Source organism: Myodes glareolus, chromosome 9 (genome assembly GCF_982192425.1).
Source record: "Myodes glareolus chromosome 9, mMyoGla1.1, whole genome shotgun sequence".
NCBI lineage: Eukaryota > Metazoa > Chordata > Mammalia > Rodentia > Cricetidae > Myodes > Myodes glareolus.
In genome coordinates, this window is record NC_142034.1 from 70,143,052 (window position 1) to 70,166,239 (window position 23,188).

The 23,188-nt window shown below is 37.9% G+C and overlaps 1 protein-coding gene across 1 annotated transcript in view; it reads right to left on the minus strand.

Moving 5' to 3' along the window:
- The window catches only part of Meikin (meiotic kinetochore factor), a 44,705-nt gene that overhangs the window by 2,570 nt on the left and 18,947 nt on the right, over positions 1–23,188 (minus strand). Inside the window, exons 9-13 of the mRNA XM_048437694.3 lie at positions 22,073–22,143; positions 14,193–14,348; positions 12,406–12,486; positions 10,349–10,468; positions 5,389–5,509 (exon numbers count right to left, since the gene is read on the minus strand). Coding sequence (XP_048293651.3) covers positions 5,389–5,509; positions 10,349–10,468; positions 12,406–12,486; positions 14,193–14,348; positions 22,073–22,143 — 549 coding nt within the window. The remainder of the gene's footprint in view (positions 1–5,388; positions 5,510–10,348; positions 10,469–12,405; positions 12,487–14,192; positions 14,349–22,072; positions 22,144–23,188) is intronic.

Genomic DNA, 23,188 nt, shown 5'->3' on the forward strand with positions numbered 1-23,188 from the left:
GCTTCATCTTCCCAAGTATTGGGATTAAAGGTATCACCACCAAAGTCAGCAAATCCATAGACTTTTAAGGACTTTGTTCATGTGTCAGAATATATAGGAATGTTCCATTATCTAATGATTTCTATTTCCATTTCTCTGATATGAACATAGAATTATTTCCACCTCATCTGGTGTGTGCCTGTGTGCTATTTCTACCTGCTATCATTATCTAAAATCTCAAGCTTCTCACCAAGACAGAAAGAGAATGGGAGTGGATATCTGTGATTAAATGGCTATATGATTAAAAGCTAAAAGTATCCTCTTTTAGGTTCATATAGTGTGTTGATCTAGTTCTGATTTGGCCAGTAATTATCTGTATAAATTAGGACAAGATCACTTATCAATTTGGTAAAATAATTTTATCATTTGTAGAATGAAAAAAAAATAGAAAAGGACATGCATGGCTCTCAAATTTTAATGTTTACTGCAATCACCTCGAAAGTTTAACAGCGTTCAGATTCCTCTGCCTTCTCTCTATCACCAGTAACTTACCAGGCTTTTAGCTGTCCTGGTGGTCAGAAGACCACTACGGAGAAGGGTTGATCTAGACATTTTCTGAGACCCCTTCTGCCTAGTGGTCACCATTTTCAGAGCCTATTTACCATTAAGTGTGCCTTAGCATTTTTGTTGATTTTGTTTTCTTGAAACTTTTTTCCTTTAATCAACACAATGCTGGTTGCTTTTCAGTCATACTGAACAGGGTCCTAGATCATCAAAATGAACTTTACACTGTAGCCCTGATTAGATTACTGCCAAACCAGCTAAAACTTTAAATGCCAATGCTAAGAATAGGCTGTTGAATATTTTAAATAACCTGATCACAAGTTAGCTTGGTGCTTTGCTATTTTTACTAAATGAAAGGCAGTCACAAGTAGCCAGAGGTCAAAGGGCAAACACTTAGGTAAGGAGGCTGCTCTTAGTTAGGATAACAGCCTAGAAACTAACCAGGAGAGGGCAGCATCAGCTCAATATTCATCAGGGGTCTCTGAATTAAACTGCTAGCTGTGAACAATTGAATCTCCCAGGCACAGTTTGGTTTAGATCTCTTACTTAATCCCCAATTTTTGACACTATTTGGTGTCATAAACTAATATGATAGACATAAAAAAGGATCAATAGCTTTCTCTTTTCTTTTTTTTCTTTTCTTCTTTTTCTCTTTCTTTCTTTCTTTTTCTTTTCTTTTCTTTTCTTTTTTTTTGAGGCAGGGTTTCTCTGTGTCACAGCCCTAGCTGTCCTGGAACTCACTCTGTAGACCAATCAAGCTGGCCTTGAACTCACAGAGATCCAACTGCCTCTCTGCCTCTTAAGTACTGGGATTAAAGGTGTGCACCACACTGCCCAGCTAGTTTTCCTATTTTTATTAATAAAGTTTTTATTAACATACATATAAACAGAAAGTACAGCTTGAGGGTTTTTCATAAATGTAACACACTAGTGTAGCTAACATGGTAGAATTACCTGTAACAACTTCTTTAGTTAATGCCTTCATTCCAATGAGGGAATTCACTCCCAATTCCTTTAGAGTTTAGTTTACCTGGTTTATGCTACACACATATAAATAATAGTAAATACACTCCCTATGAGTATCTAATGCCATATGTGAAATAAAAACTTCATTAAATTATATATATTGTTTGATTATTACTATGTAGGACTTGAATGATTATACTACAGTTTACTTACCTATTTTAATTAATGTGCATCTGTCTAGATTCTGATTTGGAACTATCATGACCAATAAATACTCTGGTATACATTTTTTTTAAAGAAAAGTCATGCTACCCTTGCTATTCTGAAACTTGCTACATAGAGCAGGTTTGCCTCAAACGCACAAGATTCATCCACCTGCCTCTGTCTCCCAAAATGCTGGAGTTAAATATGTGCACCATTACACTTGGCCCTAGTCTATATCTTTGGTGAACATACATAAACATCATTACTGAGCATATTCCTAGAAGTGGAACTGCTGGGTTGCTAGGGATCTCAAGATTATTCCTAGGGGTCCTGTACTGTGAACGGAATGATAATTACTAAAGTATGGAACAGTAGTTGTATCTGGGCCCTCCTAAATGGGAACAGTCACACTCCTTCATGAGCCATTACGAATTTTGCTGTCAACATATATCTTATTTGTGTGTGATACTCTAACCCATTTGCCAAGTGACATAAAAAAAATTACTAGATTTAACAAGAGGCTCAGAACAAGAGAAGGCTCGACAACAGATCCAAACTATGCTGCAAGATGCTCTACCACTTGCACTACATGGTCCAGTAGATCCAGAGGTGCTTTAAGCATCCCTGACAGATAGAGATGCTGTCTGGTTCTTTTGGGAGGACCTCAGAGTTAAACAGTATGGCTCTTAGAATTTCAAAGTCAAGTTAACTATACTTAAACACAGAATAACAGCATTTAGCCTGCGAATGGACCTTAGCACTGGGCCACTATGTTACTTAGCTACTGTAGTGAAGGTCAGGTCTTCACTGCCAAATCAAACTAATGTAAGATTGCACTTCAGCATGCATTAAAGGCACAAATAGGTCAAATGAAGAACTGATCCAAATGTTATAGCCCCTACTTTAACGACTCTATTTCCTCTCATCCAGTCTACACTTAAGAGGTCATGGGGAGTGCCCTGTAGTTTGCTGACCAGGAAAAAGAAAAGATCAGATCTGGCTTACAAATTGGTCAGTCCCTCTGATACAACTCAGAAAAAAAAAACAGTAAAAGAAATCTTCTTCCAAGGGGTGGGACTTTGAGTAGTGTACCTAGTTGTTTGCTTTACTGGAAGGAGGAACGATCAGATGTTGGATGTATACCAGTTCATAGGTGGTAACAAATGATATGGATGGATGGTTGCGACTCAGAAGAAATGCAATGAGAAAATAGATGAAAAGGAAAATTGAGAAGAGGCATTATATAAAATTCTCTAAATGGGCAAAACCCAGGAAACTATTTGTATGACATAAAAATATACCCCAAAATGTGACCTCAGCAGAGGAGGAGTCTTAATAACCAAGCAGACAGAATAATTAATGCCAGATGCCAGTCAGTCTCTTTCTCTAGCAACCTCTGTCAGAACAAGGCTGGGGGAAGAGGAAGAAAGCTGATTAGTATCCTCTCTGTCCTTGGACATAAAGTAATGAGGTAGCAGGGAGAGCAGGCTCATCAGCATGGACCTAATTGGTACTGTTATAGCAGAACACCTTGAAGTGCTCAGGCAGCAACGCGTCAGCAGGTAGATTACACTGACCAACTTTTATCAGGCAAAGGCAGTGTTTTCTCTTTTCAGGGCGAGCACTGTGGCTCTGGATAAATATGCCTTCTTTATACACAACACTTTTATAACCACTGTAAAGAGCGATAATGGTGCCTTGGTGTTATGGTTTGGATGTAAGATGTCCCCATGGGTTCCTGCGTTTCAACACTTGCTTCACAGCAGGTGGTACTATTTTGAAAAGTTGTAGAACCTATGGGAAATAGAACCTTCATGGAAGATCTGGGGGTTAGGGACTGGCTTAAGGCTTTATAGTTCAGGATTACATACTATTCACTCTCTGCTGCCTCATATCAAACACAATGTGACCAGCTGTCTTGAGCTCTTGCCACCAGGCTTTCTCTACCATGATTTCTTCTTAAACCATGAGCCAAAATAAACTCATTCCCTTTAAATTGCTTTTTGTTGGGTATTTGGTCACAACTAGAAAAGTAATTCATGCAGAAAAGTTGGTACCGGGGTGAAGTCACTGCTCTGATAAATGTGATCATGCAGTCCTTAGGCATTTGGAACTGTTTTGTGGGAGGAATGTTAGAGGAATCTGGAGCTGGGGATTAAAGAAGCCCAGAACATATAAGCAGACATTAATTTGCCATTCTAGTGAATGTTTAGAAAACTCCAGAGATTGTGGAAAGAAATGCAGACAGCAAATAATCCAGCCTATAAAGGTTCAGACGAAAACCACCTCTATTAGGAACTAGATTACAGGCCATTTATATTAACATTCTGATTTTAAAAAAAAAGCTGACTATAGTTTGCCTATGTCCCAAAAACCTGAGTGTTGAATTAAAAACTAATGGACTCATTTGTTCAATAGAAAAAGTTTCAGGATACAATAGCGTTGAGCATCATGGTTACTGCTCACTGTTCTTCTTGGCTGAGAGTTACACCACTGGCACCCCTTGTTCTCAAACCTTTGAATTTTGACTTAACTATGCTACTGGCATCTCTGTTTCTCCAACAGGTGGATGGTATGCCTTAGAACTTTGAAACTCCCATAATCATATGACCAATTCCTGTATTAAGTCTCTTCTCACATAAAATACCCCATCTATCTATCTATCTATCTATCTATCTATCTATCTATCTATCTATCTATCTATCTATCTAATGTATTTATATATTCGAGCAAAGAAACACTGGGGAAAGTTCTTTATTTCTCTTTCAACACACTCTCTAAAAATAAACTCCCAAAAGTACTAAATAGTGCTAGTGTTTGAGGGTATGTATGGAGAGAAAGATATCTATTGATTCTTGTTCTGTTACTCTGGGCAACCCTCAGTAATATAATTATTAGGTATAAAATGGATACTATTGACTTAGGCAATCAGGAAGTTATTTAAAAAGTGAAATTTTATAAACTTGAAGAGTGCTCAGAGCAGACACAGGAAAACATGAGGACAAAAGTCAAGAATGAACATCTTGCATGGGTATATATACATACATATATATTTATAAATAATATATATAAAATAATACATAAATATATAAAAATAAGTGTCATATTAGATTTCAGTTGTTTCACTGGCCACTCACTCATGAGAGGTTCTTTAGCTGTACTATGGAATTAGAAAAATATGTTTATTTTGATTTTAGAAGCCTTTAACGATTGCATTTGCCTCAACCACTTGGCAATATTTATCAGTTAAAATCTCCTACTCTAAATGTGGCAAAGTGGAATACCAGCACTCATTCTACCTACTGTGATAATGGTGAGGAGTTGAGATGTTAAACATAGTGCCTCACACAGAGGAACTCAACCAATACCAAGTGAATAAAATAATTCTCCATCTTTAAAAAGCATACAACTGAAATAAAATTCAAACAGCAGAGAATAGCAAATTGTTGAAGAAGAAGCATCCTAGGTAGATACATTTAAGTCAACGTCATAAGCTAAGTTTTCAAAAGATGAAGTATGCATTTTTACAAAGCTATCTTACTCAAGTTTATGACATTTGCTCAAGCTTTTGTAATTTTATCTTTTCAATTTTATGCAAAAACTCGAGAATACAAGTTATAAATGAATTTACTGTGTACAGAAAATATCTACTGTGAAGGCCAACAGAGCTCGCACCTGGAGGAACATCTGTAGGAGGAGAATACCTTTTCTTCACAGCAACATCTTTACTTCTCATATGCCTAGTTCCTGGTGATGCCCTAATAATACAACAGATCTCTGATGCATATGAAGGAAACTGAAAAGGAAAAGAATAGTTATTGCATAATTCCTCTGGGTACTACATTTAATGCAGTCTTATTGAAAATAAAAATAGTCTCAATATTCTTGGTTAGAATGATAGAACCATATTGGAAAACAATCAGTAACATTCAAATAAAGAGATGATGAATTGTCTTATTTTCCTATTGTGAGAAAATACAATGACCAGAGCAACTTATAAAAAGAAAGTTTTTAATTTGGTGTATGGCTCCAGAGGGTTAGTCCATGACAATGAGGTGAGGAATGACAACAGAAGCAGCTGGGGGTGCCTCAAAGCCTCTTCCCAGTGATACACCTCCTAGTCCTTCCCAAATAGGAGGACCTGTATTCAAACATATGAGCCTATGGGTGGGGGGCATTTCCATTCAAACCACCACAAAATGAAACAGGAACTTATGGAGAAGATGAATTGAATCGTGATCTGAAACACTTTGGAGGGGGTATTTGTAATATCCTGCTTTATTGTCTAAATGAGGGGAATAAAAGTAGTGTTTACTTATTTAAGCCATGCATATTATCTTCTGGATGAATGCTATTTTATACCCAGATCTGCTTTCTTACTTTCAACAGCCTCTTCCACCTCAAACACGGGACAGAGAATTTTCCTAAGGAAAGAGGCTAGCAGATCATTTCCTCCTTGGAAGATTTCTGGCCATTTGGGGTAGTGAGTCTGTGCTAAAAACAGCTGAATGAAGTAAACGTAAATCAGCAACTGCGGAGATTCCAAGCCCAAAGACCCTTTTACCTCCAGACAAGAGGCTAAAAGATTCTGCTCTTAGTTGTCCAAAGATCTAATGTTGTTAGCCTGAAAGTTCAGCCATATCTAACAATGACTTCACAGTTGTCAAGCACTGCTTACAGTTGAGATTGTTTAGTTACCTTTCCACATCCACAATATTAACTATGACTGCATATATAAATCACTAACATACAGAGAAAGTATATATGTGTGCGCACAGGCTCATGTGTGGAGTGGGGTTCAGAGTGAGGAGAGAAAGAAGGAGAACTTCTTGTTATTTAATGCTATGTATGACAGGATAGCTAGTCCATGAGCTCCTGGGGATTCTTTTGTCTCTAGGAACAAACAATTTTAGAGGAGTCTCAAACAAGGTAGAAGGTGAGAACCAACACCCAAGGCTATCCTCTGACCTCCACATGTAGACCACAGCATCTCTATACATACACACAGATCCATACATAGACATGCATGCACACACAAATAAAATCCATGACATTCTGACATAGTACATGGAAAAAGAGTGAGGCATGACAAAAATTTCACACAGGATCGAAAGACAAGATTTTTTCCAAGCTTCTGAAACAGAAAAAAAAAACCAAGCATGGTCCCACAAAACAACATGGGAAGTTAGAATTCTGATAAGGTAATGTTGAAGAAATACTAAAGAAAATTATTTGTACCTCCAATTCTCTAACTAAAGTAGGAGAATATTCAACTACGGGGATAGAATTAAAAACTGTTTTGTCATGAACAATCCCATATTCCCTTTCATAAGAGGTACTGCAGGGCTCACTTCTCTAAATGAAGGGTGACTGACAGCTGTGTCCAGGCACAGAAAGCACAAGTCAGAAGATTCCAGCAGAAACTTTTTTCAGTGAGTTAAAATCTGATGGATCTTCAGATCTAAAATATTGTACAAATGATTAACAAAGAATTTAGGACTGGTTACATGAAACCTTCCCTACATGAAAACAAGGAAACAAGTATCATGGGCAGAACCATATCCTTCTCAAAAAGACATCAGTTATTATGGTGACTTTATTTGGTAATATGGTCTTAACAGATGTCATCAAGTTAGAACAAGTGCTGGTTCAATATAGCCTGTGTTCTTATAAGAATAGGAAACGTGGACATTGACATACAGGGAAAATGTGAAGGCACAGAGATACACAAAGAGGGAAGGGAGCTACATGAGAATTGGCACAGACCGGACTGATGCTGTCCCAGTCACAAAATGCTGGCACGTAGCCTGAAAGAAGAAAAATTCACCCCCAGTGGGTGTGGAGGAGCTGCACTCTGCTAGCATCCTTACTCAGAGTTGTGGTAGATATTTTTTCCTGTTTTAAGAAACCACCTATTTTGTAATATTTATCACAGCCACATCAACAAATTACTACTCCAGGAAGAAACCCACTTGGAGAAGCGATTGCAGTTTGCTGTATGCTCAGAACAGTGGAGAATCTCCAATGATACAAATACTTACGAGACCAAAAACTTTACTCTCTTCCTTAAGAAAGAGAAGTTCTGAAGAAAACAGTTGTTTGTGTTCCATTTTATTCAGACACAGAAAAGAACTGTATTTGAACAATCCACCTAATGGTTGAAGGTTGCTCTGACAGGACCAACACCCATGTTGACAGACCAGTCAGTACACTGCTCTTAGCCAGAATGGAAAACTGTCGCATGCAGAAAACTTTCCTAAGACTGTGCTTTTCCAGGACGAGTGCCAGGCAACTTCGGTGTATACAGCTGCTATTAGAACCTGCTACAAATGGGTTTTAGTTCTAGCTTTTTGAAGGAACTAACAGGGAAACACTCCCAAAATACAGTGGGAAAGATCAATGGTTATAAACAATGGAAGAAAAGATAATTCCCAAAATGTCAAAAATTTATATTACCAAAGAATAAATTAAGCAATAGCCAGAGATATAACACAAATATATGAGCTAAAAAAGAATTTTGTAAGATAAAGATAACTGACTTGATATATTCTTAAAGTTCCCCACCCTGCTTTTAAAATAAAAAAGCTTCACTCCAGCATGTCCTCAAAAAGAAGGCATCATTTTCTGGAGCAAGATTTCCTTACATAGTCCAGCCTGGCCTTGAACTACTCTACTTTTCCCTTCTAAGTGCTGGGATTAAGAAAATCTTCTGCTTGCAAGTGACAGGGTGGAAAAATAATTTATTTGGAAAGTTTATTGGAAATTTGGAATGAACTCAGTTTCTCTGTTCAATACCAAATGCTGTGAAGAGTTGTAATGGAGAATGGCAACTTGTTCTGTTAGCTCAGCAAGTTCTGCACCTTTGTTCTGGTTGTAAAACTTGTTCTATGACCACAGGAGCGGGCAGGAAAACCAGTCTTAAACAATTACAGTTTTCCCTTTCCCTGGCAATGACAGTTGGACCAGGGCAGACGTGCAACTCAGGCAAAGTTAACAGAAGCCCTTAGCCAATACTGAAATACATGTACACATAAAAATATTCCTTTCAGTTTAGTGTGGTGTCATACCCCTTTAATCCCAGCACTCAGAAGGCAGATGCAGGTGGACCTCTGTGAGTTTGAGGCCAACCTGGTCTACAGAGTGAGTTCCAGGACAGTCAAAGATACACAGAGAAATCCTGCCTCAAAAAAAAAAAGTAATAATATCTTTTTTTTTCTTCTCCTTGGGCTATATCAAACCATAGAAGATGGTGAAAGTCTGTTTGTAACAGATGCCTGGGGGCACAACAAAGACAAGCTGAGGTTAAAAACAAGTGTGAGAACTAGAGTTTGGGATCCCTAAGACCCATGTAAATGTCAGGTAAGTATGACAGCTTGATGTCATCCCAGAACCAGAAATGCAGAAACAGAATTGCCTAAGCAATCTGGCTAGCCGGGTTCATCCAAACTGGGAGTTCCAGGTTCAAAAAGAGATCATGCCTCAATATATAAGGTTCTGGGAAGGAACGGGAGAAGGCACTTGATATCAACCTCAGAACTACACACATATACCTGGACACACTTGTGCCCATGACATGAGAATATGCATGCAAAAACCATACATTTATATACAAATAATAAATAAAAACAATCATAGAAACATATAGAAGTTTCACTGGTTGGTGGTGGTGCATGCTTTTAATCCCAGCACTTGGGAGGCAGAGGCAGGTGAATCTCTGAGTTTGAGGCCAACCTGGTCTACAAGAGCTAGTTCCAGGATAGGCGCCAAAGATACAGGCAAACTCTGCCTCGAAAAACAAAGAGAAAAAAAAGGCATCTAGAAATCTCAACAGGGATTTCTAACAAGTGCTACTCAATTTCTGAATTCAATCATTTTCTTTTCCATTTATGAGTCAATAAGTCGTCCTACCCTGTCCCATTTTGGATTATACGTGTGTGTGTGTGTGTGTGTGTGTGTGTGTGTGTGTGTGTGTGTGTGTATACACAGAGAAATTTGTGAAAAACAATAAGAGATCCACTGAGTTCAGGGAGTAAAATGTTTTTTGCCTTGCTTGGGCATGATGGCACATGCCTGTAATCTAAACATTTGGGAAGTTAAAACAAGAGTTTGAGGTTAAGACTGTGAATCTGAGGCTAGCCTGAACTACACAAAAGTTCTAGTCATGAAAAGTGAAAGAAAACAAAACAAACAGTTTGTAATCTAGAATTACTATACTAAACTTTCCTTTGTACATAATACAATTCTCAGATAATAAAATTAGGACACAACACTGTTAAAACTAGGTACCTACAGGTAAAAGTGTGTGTAGACGCACACGCAACAATTAAGTCAAAATAGATTTTACACCTAATTGTGAGACCTACACATCTTTAACAAAAACATTTGATTTTATAATGATTTTTTGTATGACACCAAAGATATAGGCCACAATAGAAAAATTAGACAATTTAAATGATGAAAAATTCCAAATGTTGTGCTTCAAAATATCCTATGTACAGAATAAAAAGGCAACTCATAAAAGTGGAAGCTCACATAGCTAACAACTGAGTCTTCTCTACACATAAAGGATGTTGGTCTTAAAAAAAATCATCATAACTATCTTTACAGCAGTTGAAGAAAAATCTGAAAATGTTACCTCATTTGAAGAACTTTCTTGCCAACTTGACACAGGAACAATTTCACTTGAGTTAACATAATTGCTGACATTTGGAAATAGTTCTTCAAAAGATACATTTTTCACTGGAGACAAATCAATCTATATAACAATATAACTCCTTTTACAGTTTCAAAAATAATTAGTGTTAAATAATTAAACATATTGAGAACACTATCTTATTGAGGCATTTTCTTGTGTATTTGATGTACAAACAACTTCATTTGAATAAACATTATTAATTACATTTGCAAATAATTCTTTAAAACATATTTAACTGGATAAATAAATGTATAAATATTTTTTTCATTAAAGCCAAACAGAATATGAAATCACATATACTGGCAAGGATATACAGAGAGTGGAACCTTGTGCATTGCTATTAAGATTGTGAAATGATGCAAGTTCTAGAAAATTTAAAGTGCCCCTACCATATGATCTAGAAATTCTATTTCTGGGTATATACTCAGAGGAACTGAAAAGAGGGCGCTTATATTTATACATATACTTTGTTTAGTGTTCATAACAACCAAAGCAGAAATGACCAAAATGTCCACTGACCAACAGACACATAAATAAAATGTAATATTATTAACAGAATGTTTTCATATCTAAAATGTAAGTAATTGTGTGTGTGTGTGTGTGTGCGCGTGCATTGTATTGTGTTGTGAGTGCACGTGCCTCTACACTTACATGAAAATCAGAGAACATCTTTCAGGAGTTGGTTTTCACTTTTTACTGTGTGAGTCCCGAGGACAGACCTCAGGTTGTAAGAAAGTACCCTTACCTACTGAGCCATCCCACATTATGTGTTTTTGAAATTATTTTATTTTATGTATATGGTGTTTTGGCTACACAAGTCTATGTGCCATGTGTATGTAGGACCCATGGAGGCCAGAAGAGGGTGCCGAATTCCCTGGACCTGGAGTTCTAGAGGTTTGTGAGCCACCATGTGGGTGTTGGAAATCATACCCCAGTCCTGTGGAAGAATTGCCAGTGCTCTTAGGCACTGAATCATTTCTCTGGCCCTTGGAAGTAATTTTTGACACATGTTATCACATATGTGAACTTAAAGGCATAATATTTGTGTATTACATTAGACATAAAGGAGGAATACTGCTGGGTATGGTGAGATATACCCAAAGTCTCAGCTACTAGGGGAGGCTGGGGTAGGATGGTCAACTGATCTCAGGATAAGTCAGACCCTGTCTCAAAAAATAAAGGCTACGTAATGTGTAATGTTTAACTAACTATATGAAGCACTTCATGTAGTGAATCACAGAGAGAAAGTAGAAAGGTGATTAGGAAGGGCCCAATAGGGAGTTACTGTCCTACAGGTATGAAGTTTCAGTTTTCCAAGATGAAAAAGAATTCTAAAACTAGACGGAGATAATGATTATACAGAAATGTTCAATGCACAGCTAAACATGGTTAAAATTCCAAATTTTATGTTACATATACAGAAAAGACTGGTTGTAATGGTATATGATTTTGATCCCAGCACTCCAAAGGTGGAATTGGGCTGGTCTATGCATTCAAGGGCAGCTTGGTCTACAAAAGGAGTTCTAGGCCAGTTAGGACATGAAGGGGAAGGGAAGGGAGGGGTGGAAGGAGAAGAATTTGTGACCTGGCAAGTTTGGGGCTAGAGATGGCTCAGTCATTAAGAATGTGTACTGCAGAGGACCTATGTTTAGTTCCCAGCACCCATGTCAGGAAGTTCACAACCACCTATAACTCCAGCTCCAGGGGATCTGATGCCCTCTTTTGGCCTCTGTGGATACTCACACTCAGATGGACATACTCATGGACATGAGACACGTATACATAATTAAAAATAAAATCTTTAAAGAAAACTCCTAAACAAACCCTGGTTGGTGTTGCAGTATTCCTCTTCACATATAGAGTATTTCCAGTGAAAGTGTGTTTATGTAGCAGAAAAGTTCAGGTATTACTCTTCATGAGCAAATGTCCCCAGAACGATATAAACAGATGAATGAGGAGAGGAGAAGTCGGGACACAGATACCACAAAGGTACTTACCACAAAGTCTGCTGTGTCTGAAGATGGTGTACTTGTTAACAGGGCTTTGTTTTGCTTATCAGGAGAAGTAGAACTTTTTTTCTATAAATATTTATAAAATAGATTATTAGAAAGAAAACATTTTAAAAATAGTAATTAAAAGTTAGTAGATTAAACCATGTGTAATAATAATAAAATCCTTATTCTGCTAATTAAATTTTAAATCACCTGACAGGAAACTGAAGAATTTTCTAGACTGAATTAGGTCAAGCAACTCTGAATAGAACTGTATCTGGTGTAACAACTACAGAAGATCGTTGAGGTTGAAATCACTATTAATTTAGAAAGAGAAGCTAGAGTAATAAATAATTAGCTTTGATTACCTCTTTTAACCACCTTAAATTACTTTCAGCATTTGTTTAGTTACTGGGAGAGTACTGTACTTTTCATGGGAAGACTCACATCAACAAAATGGGAGTGGAAAGTAGGGGAGAAACTAGAGGGAAAAGGGGAGATGCAAAGATGCAGAAAGAGAAGGACGCTTGAAGAAACCAGAAAGAAAAAGAGAAGATGATTGAGAGAAGGGAGAAGAGAGAAAAAGACAACAGAAACAGAACAGAAACAGAAAGAGAGACAGAGGCACAGAAGGGCAGGGATAGTGTGGAGCAGGGAGACAGAGGCACAGAAGGGCAGGGATAGTGTGGAGCAGGGAGACAGGTAATGAGACAGAGACAGGAGTCAGAGAGACAGCAGGACACGGAAAGAGACAAACATGGACAACAAAAAAGAAGCAGGCAGGAAAGCAAAGAAACATGAGTGACAGATGGGTAGACTGACTGAGGTAGGTAGTTTTATTTTCAGCAATCAGTGGCCTTTTTAAATCCTGGACTCCATAAACCCACCACGCCTTTCTGGGAAGTCTCTTTAATTGATTGCGTGACTGTTATATGATGCCACGTTTGGATCTGGAACCCAAACCCTGAGATAAACTGAAAACCATAGTTAAGTCTCTACTAGTTTTATTCCACATTTACTTTTCTTTCTCTCTGTTTTTCTTCTGATTTAATCTATTTAAATTAGTTGGAATAAACTAATCTAAAATGGATTATTAAGAAAATGTTAAAAAAATATATGGGTATATTTGCTTGGTACAGAATATGCTAACTCTTACTTATTAGTTACATACTTTAAATTTCTCTATCTGAACAATGAGGAGCAGCCTACCTTCAGGATTGATGAGCAAGGATTTACAGAGAAAGAGAAGATTCTGGAGAGAAGACAGAATGAGTGTTCTGGTGAGCTAGGCAGTCTCAGGGGTCTCGGCTCAAATTTCCTTGAACAAAGAGCCTACTGGTACACTGTAAGGGGCATGTTTAGCACTAACCAAGCTGCATCAGGATCTTTAGGATCTTCATCAGCTGTCAAGCTGAGGTTGTCACCTCAGCCTTCGGCCAAGTCCTGAGCACACAGCACAACACAGACTTGGGTGATGCATACTCTTTGTTCAGAACTCCCCACGGAATCCAGGAAGTCACTGTTTAGTCCCCTACTTCTTTTCTCAGGTATCATCTGCTCCAATAAGCCACTTGAACTCTTTATTATGTCTCAGAATCTGCTTTGCAGGGCTCCCGATGACACAGCTGTCAACACTCAGTTCACTTTAAAAAAGCATTAGCTTGCATGCAGCTGTAGAATTTGGCTACTTTTTTCTCTACATTCGTTAAGAAATTGTGCATTTCTAAACCTTCCCAATCAGTACATTTTATAGTATTTCCAGAATTATGAGTTAATAAAATACCAGGACTTACCGACACAGGTTCCAGGGGCTGATGCAACAGAACATCCTTAACTGCAATGCTTTTGAGAGCTGAACTATAATGGGAGAATGGAGCCTTGCTGTCTAGACAACCAGAGTTTAACTTTGTTTGAACTTGTGGACCTCTATCTTCAGATTTCTTTTCAGTCTGAAACACATTCACAATAGCAAATAGAATTCACAATGCCATGAAATATCCCTTGTCCTTCTCAGGTGTCCTATTACTTCTTCAAGTTGAAAAAAAGGTTTATATGGGAAGATAATTGATTTTCTAGGAAAAAAAGAATGTGTTCTAAGGCTGGGGTATATATCTCCAGCACTATAAAACATGACAACACAAAGCCTGTCATATGCCTAAAAAGCATTGTGTTCCATGTATTTAAATGAAAAATCTGGTGAAAGACAAATTAGGTTGAAATACTCAGTTCTACCACATTTAAGGTAACAACTCTCACATGGTGTCTTGCAGAGTGGAGATGTGGATTTATCAGTGGCAGAGCATTTGACTAGCAGGGGTGACAACTTGGACAAAAACAAGCTAGAAAACCAAACAATGTTTGCAAAAACAAATTATTAGGTCTGTTTTGCAACACCTAAAATTATACTAGGGAAATATTAAATCCATTTATTACTGTCTTTATGATACAATAATCTGTATTTAAGAAACCACGTCCTCTAAAGTAGAAAACCCTCTTAACATCAGGACATGTTAGCTGTCACAAGTGTACTGTTTGTTTTGTTAACTCATCCCTGTATTGAATATCACACATGGCTCAGTAACTCCAATTATGGACTTGTCTCATGACTTCATAATATATTTATAATATTATAGTTCTTAAAATATAAGCATGCCAAATGTAAGTAGGGAGATTGTGGTGGTGTAATTCTAGGGACTTGGGGTTGGGGTGGGAGTATAGGATGGCAGAGAAGTGGGAAGGAAGTGGGAGCTAAGGGAGGTACAGTCCATGCCAACGAGTAAACATGAGAATGGAGTCAAGAGCAAAGCATGCAGCGACTTCAACTGACTTCTTTTCTGGAAGATTTTAGTCTGTGAAAACCGATGTCTTTCAGCCTTGCCATCATCCTAAACGGTTTCGTCAACCAGGTAGATGACTACACAGCTGTCCTCTCAGTTCCTTTAGTGCTGTCACCTTTTCCCTCAAGTCATGTCAGTCATGTGACCACCAAAGCCCAGCGCTCACCTTCAATAGAAACTACAGAATCATCCATTCAGACAGCTTGCTGAACCCTCCTAATCCTTGTTTAAGTGCCTTCATGAAATAGTATGCCCCCTTGTTAAAATCTTTAGTTCACTGATCCTGCTATTCTGTCTTCCCTATTAGCCTTCTTTAGTCTTCCTTGTGGGTTATCTAATCTGTCACTATCCATCAATATAATTAATTTCTTATCCCTTCCCCTTCTAGCACACAGATGCCTGACAAATCTTCAACCTCAGACAAGCCCTCACTTCCATGTCCTCTGTACCTTCAGTGTCACTGAACACTGGTAGAACTATACAACCTGGAAAATCGCAGACTCAACAAAATTGACTCAAACAAGCAACTATACTACACATCTCTAGCTTCTCAGGACTATTTCAAGCTCTATTCTCCTCAGACCTGTCTTCTTCCACTTGCAATTTTTAGCTGAAAATCTTTTACCGTACACGCCTATAACAACAGTAACCATCAAACAGGATGCCACCCAAGACTCAAAAATTTCAAAGCTCAGTGTAAAATAGGAGGCTCTAGTTTACAAATTATAAAGAAATCCCAGATGGCAACGGCACACGCCTTTAATCCCAGCACTCAGGAAGCAAAGGCTGGCGGATCTCTGTGAGTTCAAGGCCAGCCTGGTCTACAGAGTGAGTTCCAGGGAGCTACACAGAGAAACCCTGTGTTGAAAAACAAATGAAGAATTTAAAGGTAGAGCTGAGCATTGAATGGGGTGTGTGCCCTTTGACGTGCAAATCATCCCTCCCATACTGCATCTACAAACCTACCACAATGGAAAGATCCCTCTGCTAAAGGCCAGTACCCATGCCTGAATTCTAGACCAATGCCTCCTAATGTTCTCAAGGACCTCTCTCTTCAATGTAATATAGACATTTAAAAATAGCATAGTGACTCTTAAACAGTTTTATTGCAACACAAGTCAACATACCCTAAAACTCACAAAAATATGAAATTCAATATTTTAAAATATTTTTAGAGTCATGCAACCATTACTACAATCTAATTTTAGAACATTTTTGTCTCTAAAGTCTCATATTAGTGACAAATTTCCATTCTACTACACTAGTACTAAGTAACTTTTTCTCTAATTCTGTCTGTTGTGGAACATTTGTACACTGTGAAAATGTATTGCTGCGATTGGTGTAATTAAAAAAAAACTGAGTGGTCAATAGGTAGGCAGGAGATATAGGTGGGACTTCTAGGCAGAGAGAGAATTCTGAGGAGAAGAAGAAGACAGAGTTGCCAGTCAGACACGGAAGAAGCAGCATGGGCAGTTAATGAGAGATGAGGTAACGAGCCATGCAACAGAATGTAGATAAAATAAGTGGGTTAATTTCAGTTATAAGAGCTAGTGTGACAGGCCTAAGCAAAGGTTGAGTTTTCCTGATTAGTAAGAAGTCTCTGTGTTGCTGGGCGGTGGTAGAACACGCTTTTAATCCCAGCACTCAGGAGACAGAGGCAGACGGATCTCCGTGAGCTCAAGGCCAATCTGGTCTACAGAACAAGTTCCAGGACAGGTTCCAAAGCTACACAGAGAAACTTTGAACTGAACAATCAAAAAAAAAAACTAAATTAAACAAAACAAAACAAACAAAAGAAACTTCCATGTCATTATTTTGGAGCTAGATGGCAGACAGGAAGAGGCTCACTACATACATCTTTATATGTTTTTCACCCTGGGTATTTCCTATAAGTGGAATATAGCGTGTGCGTGGTTTTCTATGACTTCCTTCTTTCATGTAACATGCTGTGTTCAAAGTTCATCTGTGTTTTAGCATGCATCAGTTTTAGCATGCACTTGTTTTTAACTGCTGGATAATATAGATATGCCACATTTTATGATCCACTTATTAGATGGGCATTGGGGTTGTTTCTACTCTTTGGCAATTATAAATAATTGTAATTGCTCATTTACAATTTTTTGTGAGGTTGATATTTTCATTTTTTTTCTTTGGTATAAAAGTTACAGTCGAATTGTTGGATCACATTTAAGTTTTTAAGAAATAGCAAACTGTTTTCCATCATAGCCATGTCATTTCACATTCCCAGCAGGATCTATGGGGATTCCATTTTTTCTTCAAATTCTCACCAATACTGGTTACTGTATTTTTTTTTATTGTGGCCACCTTAGTAAATGTGAATAAGTATCTTACTGTGGCTTTGATATGCATTTAACTCATACATAATTATAGTGAGCATCACTTCATGTGCTATTGGTCATTGGACAATAATAGAGCCATTTAAAAGCATCAGGATATCATGACGATTGATTTCTGCTCAAGAAGAGATATCTATAATAGCATAGTCTTTGAGAAGAGGCAAAACACAGTAGCACAGAAAAAACATTGATGTAAGATGGGACACACTTCAGTGGCAATGTATTTGATCTGTATGAGAGACAAGGGCAGACTAGTAGAGGTTGCATCATAGAGTAGACATTATAGATGAAGGACAAGGACAGGTAGCCAGGAGGAGAGAGAAAGAAGTAAAGATAATACAGAGAGCATAGGGAAGACTTCCTTTTAGGACAAACAATTGAAATTCAGGTCAAGTATAACTAGATCTCTAGGTCATATAGAGTTCCAGTTGCTACTGGGTGAATTCAATGCTATGCTCCCATCTTTCCATCCACCATTTTTAGTAGCCCTCAAACATGATCTGATATATCCAGTTTTTAAATTAAAGGCTTCTTGAGACCCTGCCTTTTCATTCGACCGCTACTCTTTCCCTTTTAGGGTCGATTCTCCCTCCCCACCCGCAGTCTTGCACTTTACTGTCTTTGCCACTTCAGGCCTTGACTGCATATGTGTGCAGCTGTGTACAGCCTCTCCTTCTGCAACTGCTTCTTGTCTTCAGCTTCTCTTCGTGCTTGGTGAGCTGGCGGCACATGGCTCTAGTCTTGTTGGGTCACCTGTTCGGAGGCTTGTACTTCTTGCCCTTGTAGAATCTCCTGAAGTTTTGTTTTTTGTTGTTTTGTTTTGTTCCTTGTGTGTGTGTGTGTGTGTGTGTGTGTGTGTGTGTGTGTGTGTGTGTGTGTGTGGTTAACAAAGGTGAGGACACAAGTGATGGATTTGTGGACGACTCACATCTTGAACAACTTGGATTAGGTGCTGCCTGTCACCTTGGCAACACAGAATTGGGAGAGTGCCACCTTTACATCATCTAGTTGCTTCAGCAGTTTCTCCTTCTTGCCATACAGGTCCCGAGCCTTAATCTTGTCATAGCTGTGTTTGGGGTCAGGTTCTATACAAAATTATGACTTTTCCTTCCATAACTCTAACCTGTCCTGATTTGGTTGGATGCTCCTCAGTCCACTAAAATTGTTCTTGCTGAAATCACCAGACTCTTTGATGATTCTAAATGCAATTCACTATTCTCTTTTAAATTAATGAAAAATTTTGAACAATTTGAGTTTACATCAAAGTTGAAAGAAGTACAGAGTCCTCACATAGCCATGTACACACATATGTACAGCCCTCCCACTACTAACATCCTCTATATGGTGAATGCTATGTTTTTCATCATCAGTGAATCCACACTTACATTCCAGCTACATCTACAATCTACAGTTAACCTTGGGATTCACTCAGTTGTATATGTTGTAGTTCTTGACAAATGTTTAACATATATTCACCATGTGGTATCATAAAGAATAGCATGTTTGCCCTAAAAATTCCACTATACTTCACCTCTTCATCCCTTTCTTTGATTCTGGGCAACCATTAGGTTTTTCTTTTTACTCTCTCCATAGTTTTTTTTTTGCCTTTTCTAGGCTATCATAGAGTTGGACTCATATAAATCTTTTCAAATAAGGTTTTTCACAAGGATTACAACACCCTTCACTTTAAAAAAATATCATTAGTATGCTTATATGCATATTTGCCGGCATGTGAAGGTCAGAGGACAATTTTTGGGACCTGCTTCTCTTCTTCTGCCATAGATTCCAGGGATTAAACTTGTGCATCAAGAGCCTTTACCTGCTATCTTATCGGCCCACTCACTGGTTGTTCATAATATCACACCATTTAGAAATTCCACCATTTGTTTATATGCTCATCTATGAAGACATGGTTTGGTCACTTGCAAGTTTTATAAATAAAGTTGCTAATCACATCCATCTGCAAGTTTTATGTAGACTGAAATTTTGTCTTCACTTGGGAAAATGCTAAAGACTGATTGCTGGATTGTGGTAAATGCATGCTCAGTTTTGCTAAAAGAAATGCACACACTTGTCTTCCAGTGCGGCTGTGTCATCTGCAGCTTTCAGCAAGGACTGAGCACTTCTGTTGCTATATATCTGCAGTAAAATTTGGCATTGTCCATGGTTTAGATTTGGAACACTCTACTGGTGTGTTTTATCTGCAATTCTCTATGGGCATGTGATAATGAACAACTTTTAACATACTTCTTGCTATCCACATACCTTCTTCAAGTTTATTCAGGTCTTTTGTCCATTACTTTATCTCCATATTTGAACTTTCAAAGTTTTTTGTATGGTTTTGGATTATCATCATATCTACCATTTATAAATGTGAGGTTTGTCTTCTCTTTTTCAACATTGGCTTTCAATGATCAGGCATCAATTTTGATGAATGATCATTATAATTTATCAATGATTTCTTTCATGTATTATGCCTTTGGCGGTATATTTAAAAATTCATTACCATGTCCCAAATGCTAAGTTTCAAACCCAGGACAAACAGCTGGGGTGCCTATTTAACATATAAAAGAAGTCCTGGCTGCCAGCGTCCCTCAGTTCCTACCTGTTAGAGGGTAATGACAGAGCTGAAGACTAGATTGTTATGGTTACAATTTCCCTTAGTTATGATAGAAAGTAAATTAGGTACAAAAGTTTGAACTCATCAAGAAAGGATAAATAATTTAATATTTCCCCTAAATTTGCTAAATACTCATAAACTGGATATTGTAAACATCTTCTTTACTTGGTAATTGTTCTTATTGTATACGGTTTTGTATTGTTAGAGTTAAAACTTTCTTTTTTATTTAGACAAAAAGAGAGAAGTTTTGTGGAATAATCTTTTTTGCAAACTGTGAAGATGTGTCATTCGGACTGAATTAATAAAAAGTTGAACAGTCAATAACTAGACAGAGGAGGAACAGACAGGAGTGGTGGCCAGAGAGAAAAGGGGAGCCAGCTAGCCAGACAAGAGCCAGCCAGCCCCCAGCTGGCTGGCCAGACAAGGAGGAAGCAAGAAAGCAGGATGGACTACATCGATAAGGTAAACAGCCTCAGGGCAGCACATAGATGAATAGAAATTAGCTTAATCTAAGTAATAAGATCTAGCTAAGGACTGGAGAGATGGCTCAGTGGTTAAGAGCACCGCCTGTTCTTCCAAAGGTACTGAGTTCAATTCCATCAACCACATGGTGGCTCACAACCATCTGTAATGAGATCTGGTGCCCTCTTCTGGCCTGCAGGCAGAGTACTGAGAATACTGTATACATAAGAAATAAATAAATCTTTTTTTTAAAAAGAGCTAGCTAAAAACAAGCCTAAACTATAATTAATAAGTGTCCATATAGTGATTTAGCAGCTGGTTGGTGAAATAAAGACCAGCTAGCATGTAGCTAGCTATATGCACATCCATTCCAAGCACCTAATCAACTGAAGCACCTCTCCAGCCCCTCCAATAATATCTCAAGACAAAGATTAGAAGTCTTCCTCAATACTTCTCACTCCTTCCTCTATATCAATCTGTCAACTCTACAGGCAAAATTATCTTCAATCCATACATATCTCTCCATCTCTTCTATCTATAAAACACAAAACACAAAATCTCTCACCAAAACTATTTTTAATTTCTTAGTGATAAGTCTCCTTGCTAACATGTTTGCCTTTTCCCAATTTATTCCCTAATCCATATAATAGGAAAAAAATGGGGGGCTGGAGAGATGACTCAGAGGTTAAGAGCATTGCCTGTTCTTCCAAAGGTCCTGAGTTCAATTCCCAGCAACCACATGGTGGCTCACAACCATCTGTAATAAGGTCTGGTGCCCTCTTCTGGCCTGTAGGCATACACACAGACAGAATATTGTATACATAATAAATAAATATTTAAAAAAAGAAAAGAAAATGGGTTTCAGAGCAACAAAGACCTGCCACACACTACTAAAAAATGATGAAAACATAAACCTGTTTTCTCAACTATACATACTATCAAACAAGAAAGCAAGCAAGCACACAAACAAAAAACTAATTATCTTACTTGAATAATATAAAGAAATAATACAATTAACAAAAGCCTTTCAAAGTCTAAAAGACTTCCCCAGAGAACTTCAGATTCCAGAAGACTATAGTCTTCAGCATAAAGTACTGCTCTGGTTACAGAGTAAATTTCTTATTTGTACCTCAATGAATAATGTGTACCTAGTCATTGAAAGGAAATCAGAAAAAAAATGTTAAAATACATTTTAATTCTCTTTTATTAAACTTATATAATGTATATATTTATGGATGGTATGTATAGGGTTTTTACAAATTGAGTAAGTCTTATATTTCAAAATGAATTTTTCTATTACCTTAAATATACAGAAAATAATTTCTGCATGTGTTAAATTAAAATCACATCTTTTATTGCTGCAATTATCTGTATAGTTATCCTGCTTCAATACTTGCTTTTTTCTTTGCTTTTTTGGTGGTTGGAGAGCCAGTTTTCTCAGCAAATATAACCTCAGAAGTTGCATTTTCTACAAATGGAAACATAGTTTAATTCTATTTAACCAGCTATTAATTAAATACAGACGACAGAGAATTCAAATTCAAAACCAACTCAAACCTCTGGTTTTAATGACTTTACCTCTGTAAAAGGAAGAAAAACTTAATGTATGCTGAATAACCTAACTTGCCTCAGATAGAAGAAAATATCCCTTAAAAACTTAGGTCAGACAGGGCTGTACTGGCTGCTCTTGCAGGGGGCCTGGGTTTGATCACCAGCACCCACATGGTGGTTCACAATCTTCTGAAACTCCAGTTCCAGGGGATCCAATGGCCACTGCAGGCACGGTGCACACAAATGGTATACACATATACATACAGGCAAAAACACCCATATCCCAACATATAAAATAAGACAAAAACCATCTCAGAGGTCCATGCTTCACAGAAGTAGAATACATGGTTTACTCTTGGGTTAGTAGGGATGTGTGTGGTAAAGCTCGTTATTCCTATGCCCCTGTATTTAAGCGTTCCCTTTCTACTGTGATCTTCCTACCAGTCTTTAGTCATTTACTTATGAATGCAATGAGGCTTCTCTGTTGCCCAGACTGGTCTTGAATTTCTAGGCTTAAGCCATTCTCCTGCCTCAGTCTCCTGAGTAGCAATGACTCCACGTACCTGCTACTATACCTGGCTCTATCAGCATTTAAAACAAACTCGGGCCTGGCCTATGCTATTCAGATTTTTCCTGTGCTCCATATTGCCTCCTTCTGCACCACATCTTACTGTAGCTGCACTTCTACAAAGAGCCATCTATATATTGACTTTACTGCCTCTCCTCCTGTGTACTCTCAAATTCAAAGCAGTCCATTTTAGTCCTCACTAGCCTCAGCAAAAACACCCCTGTTCTGTCTCACTGGATCTTAACACAAGGTGCTGATCATCTCCTCCCTCTGCTCCTCCTCACATCTCCCTCAGTTCTCCACTCCCCAGCCTGAGTACAAAGCAACAGTACTCATTGAGTGCTGGCACTGTGCATGTCATGCGTATGATCTGGGTTTAATATTGCACATCCAG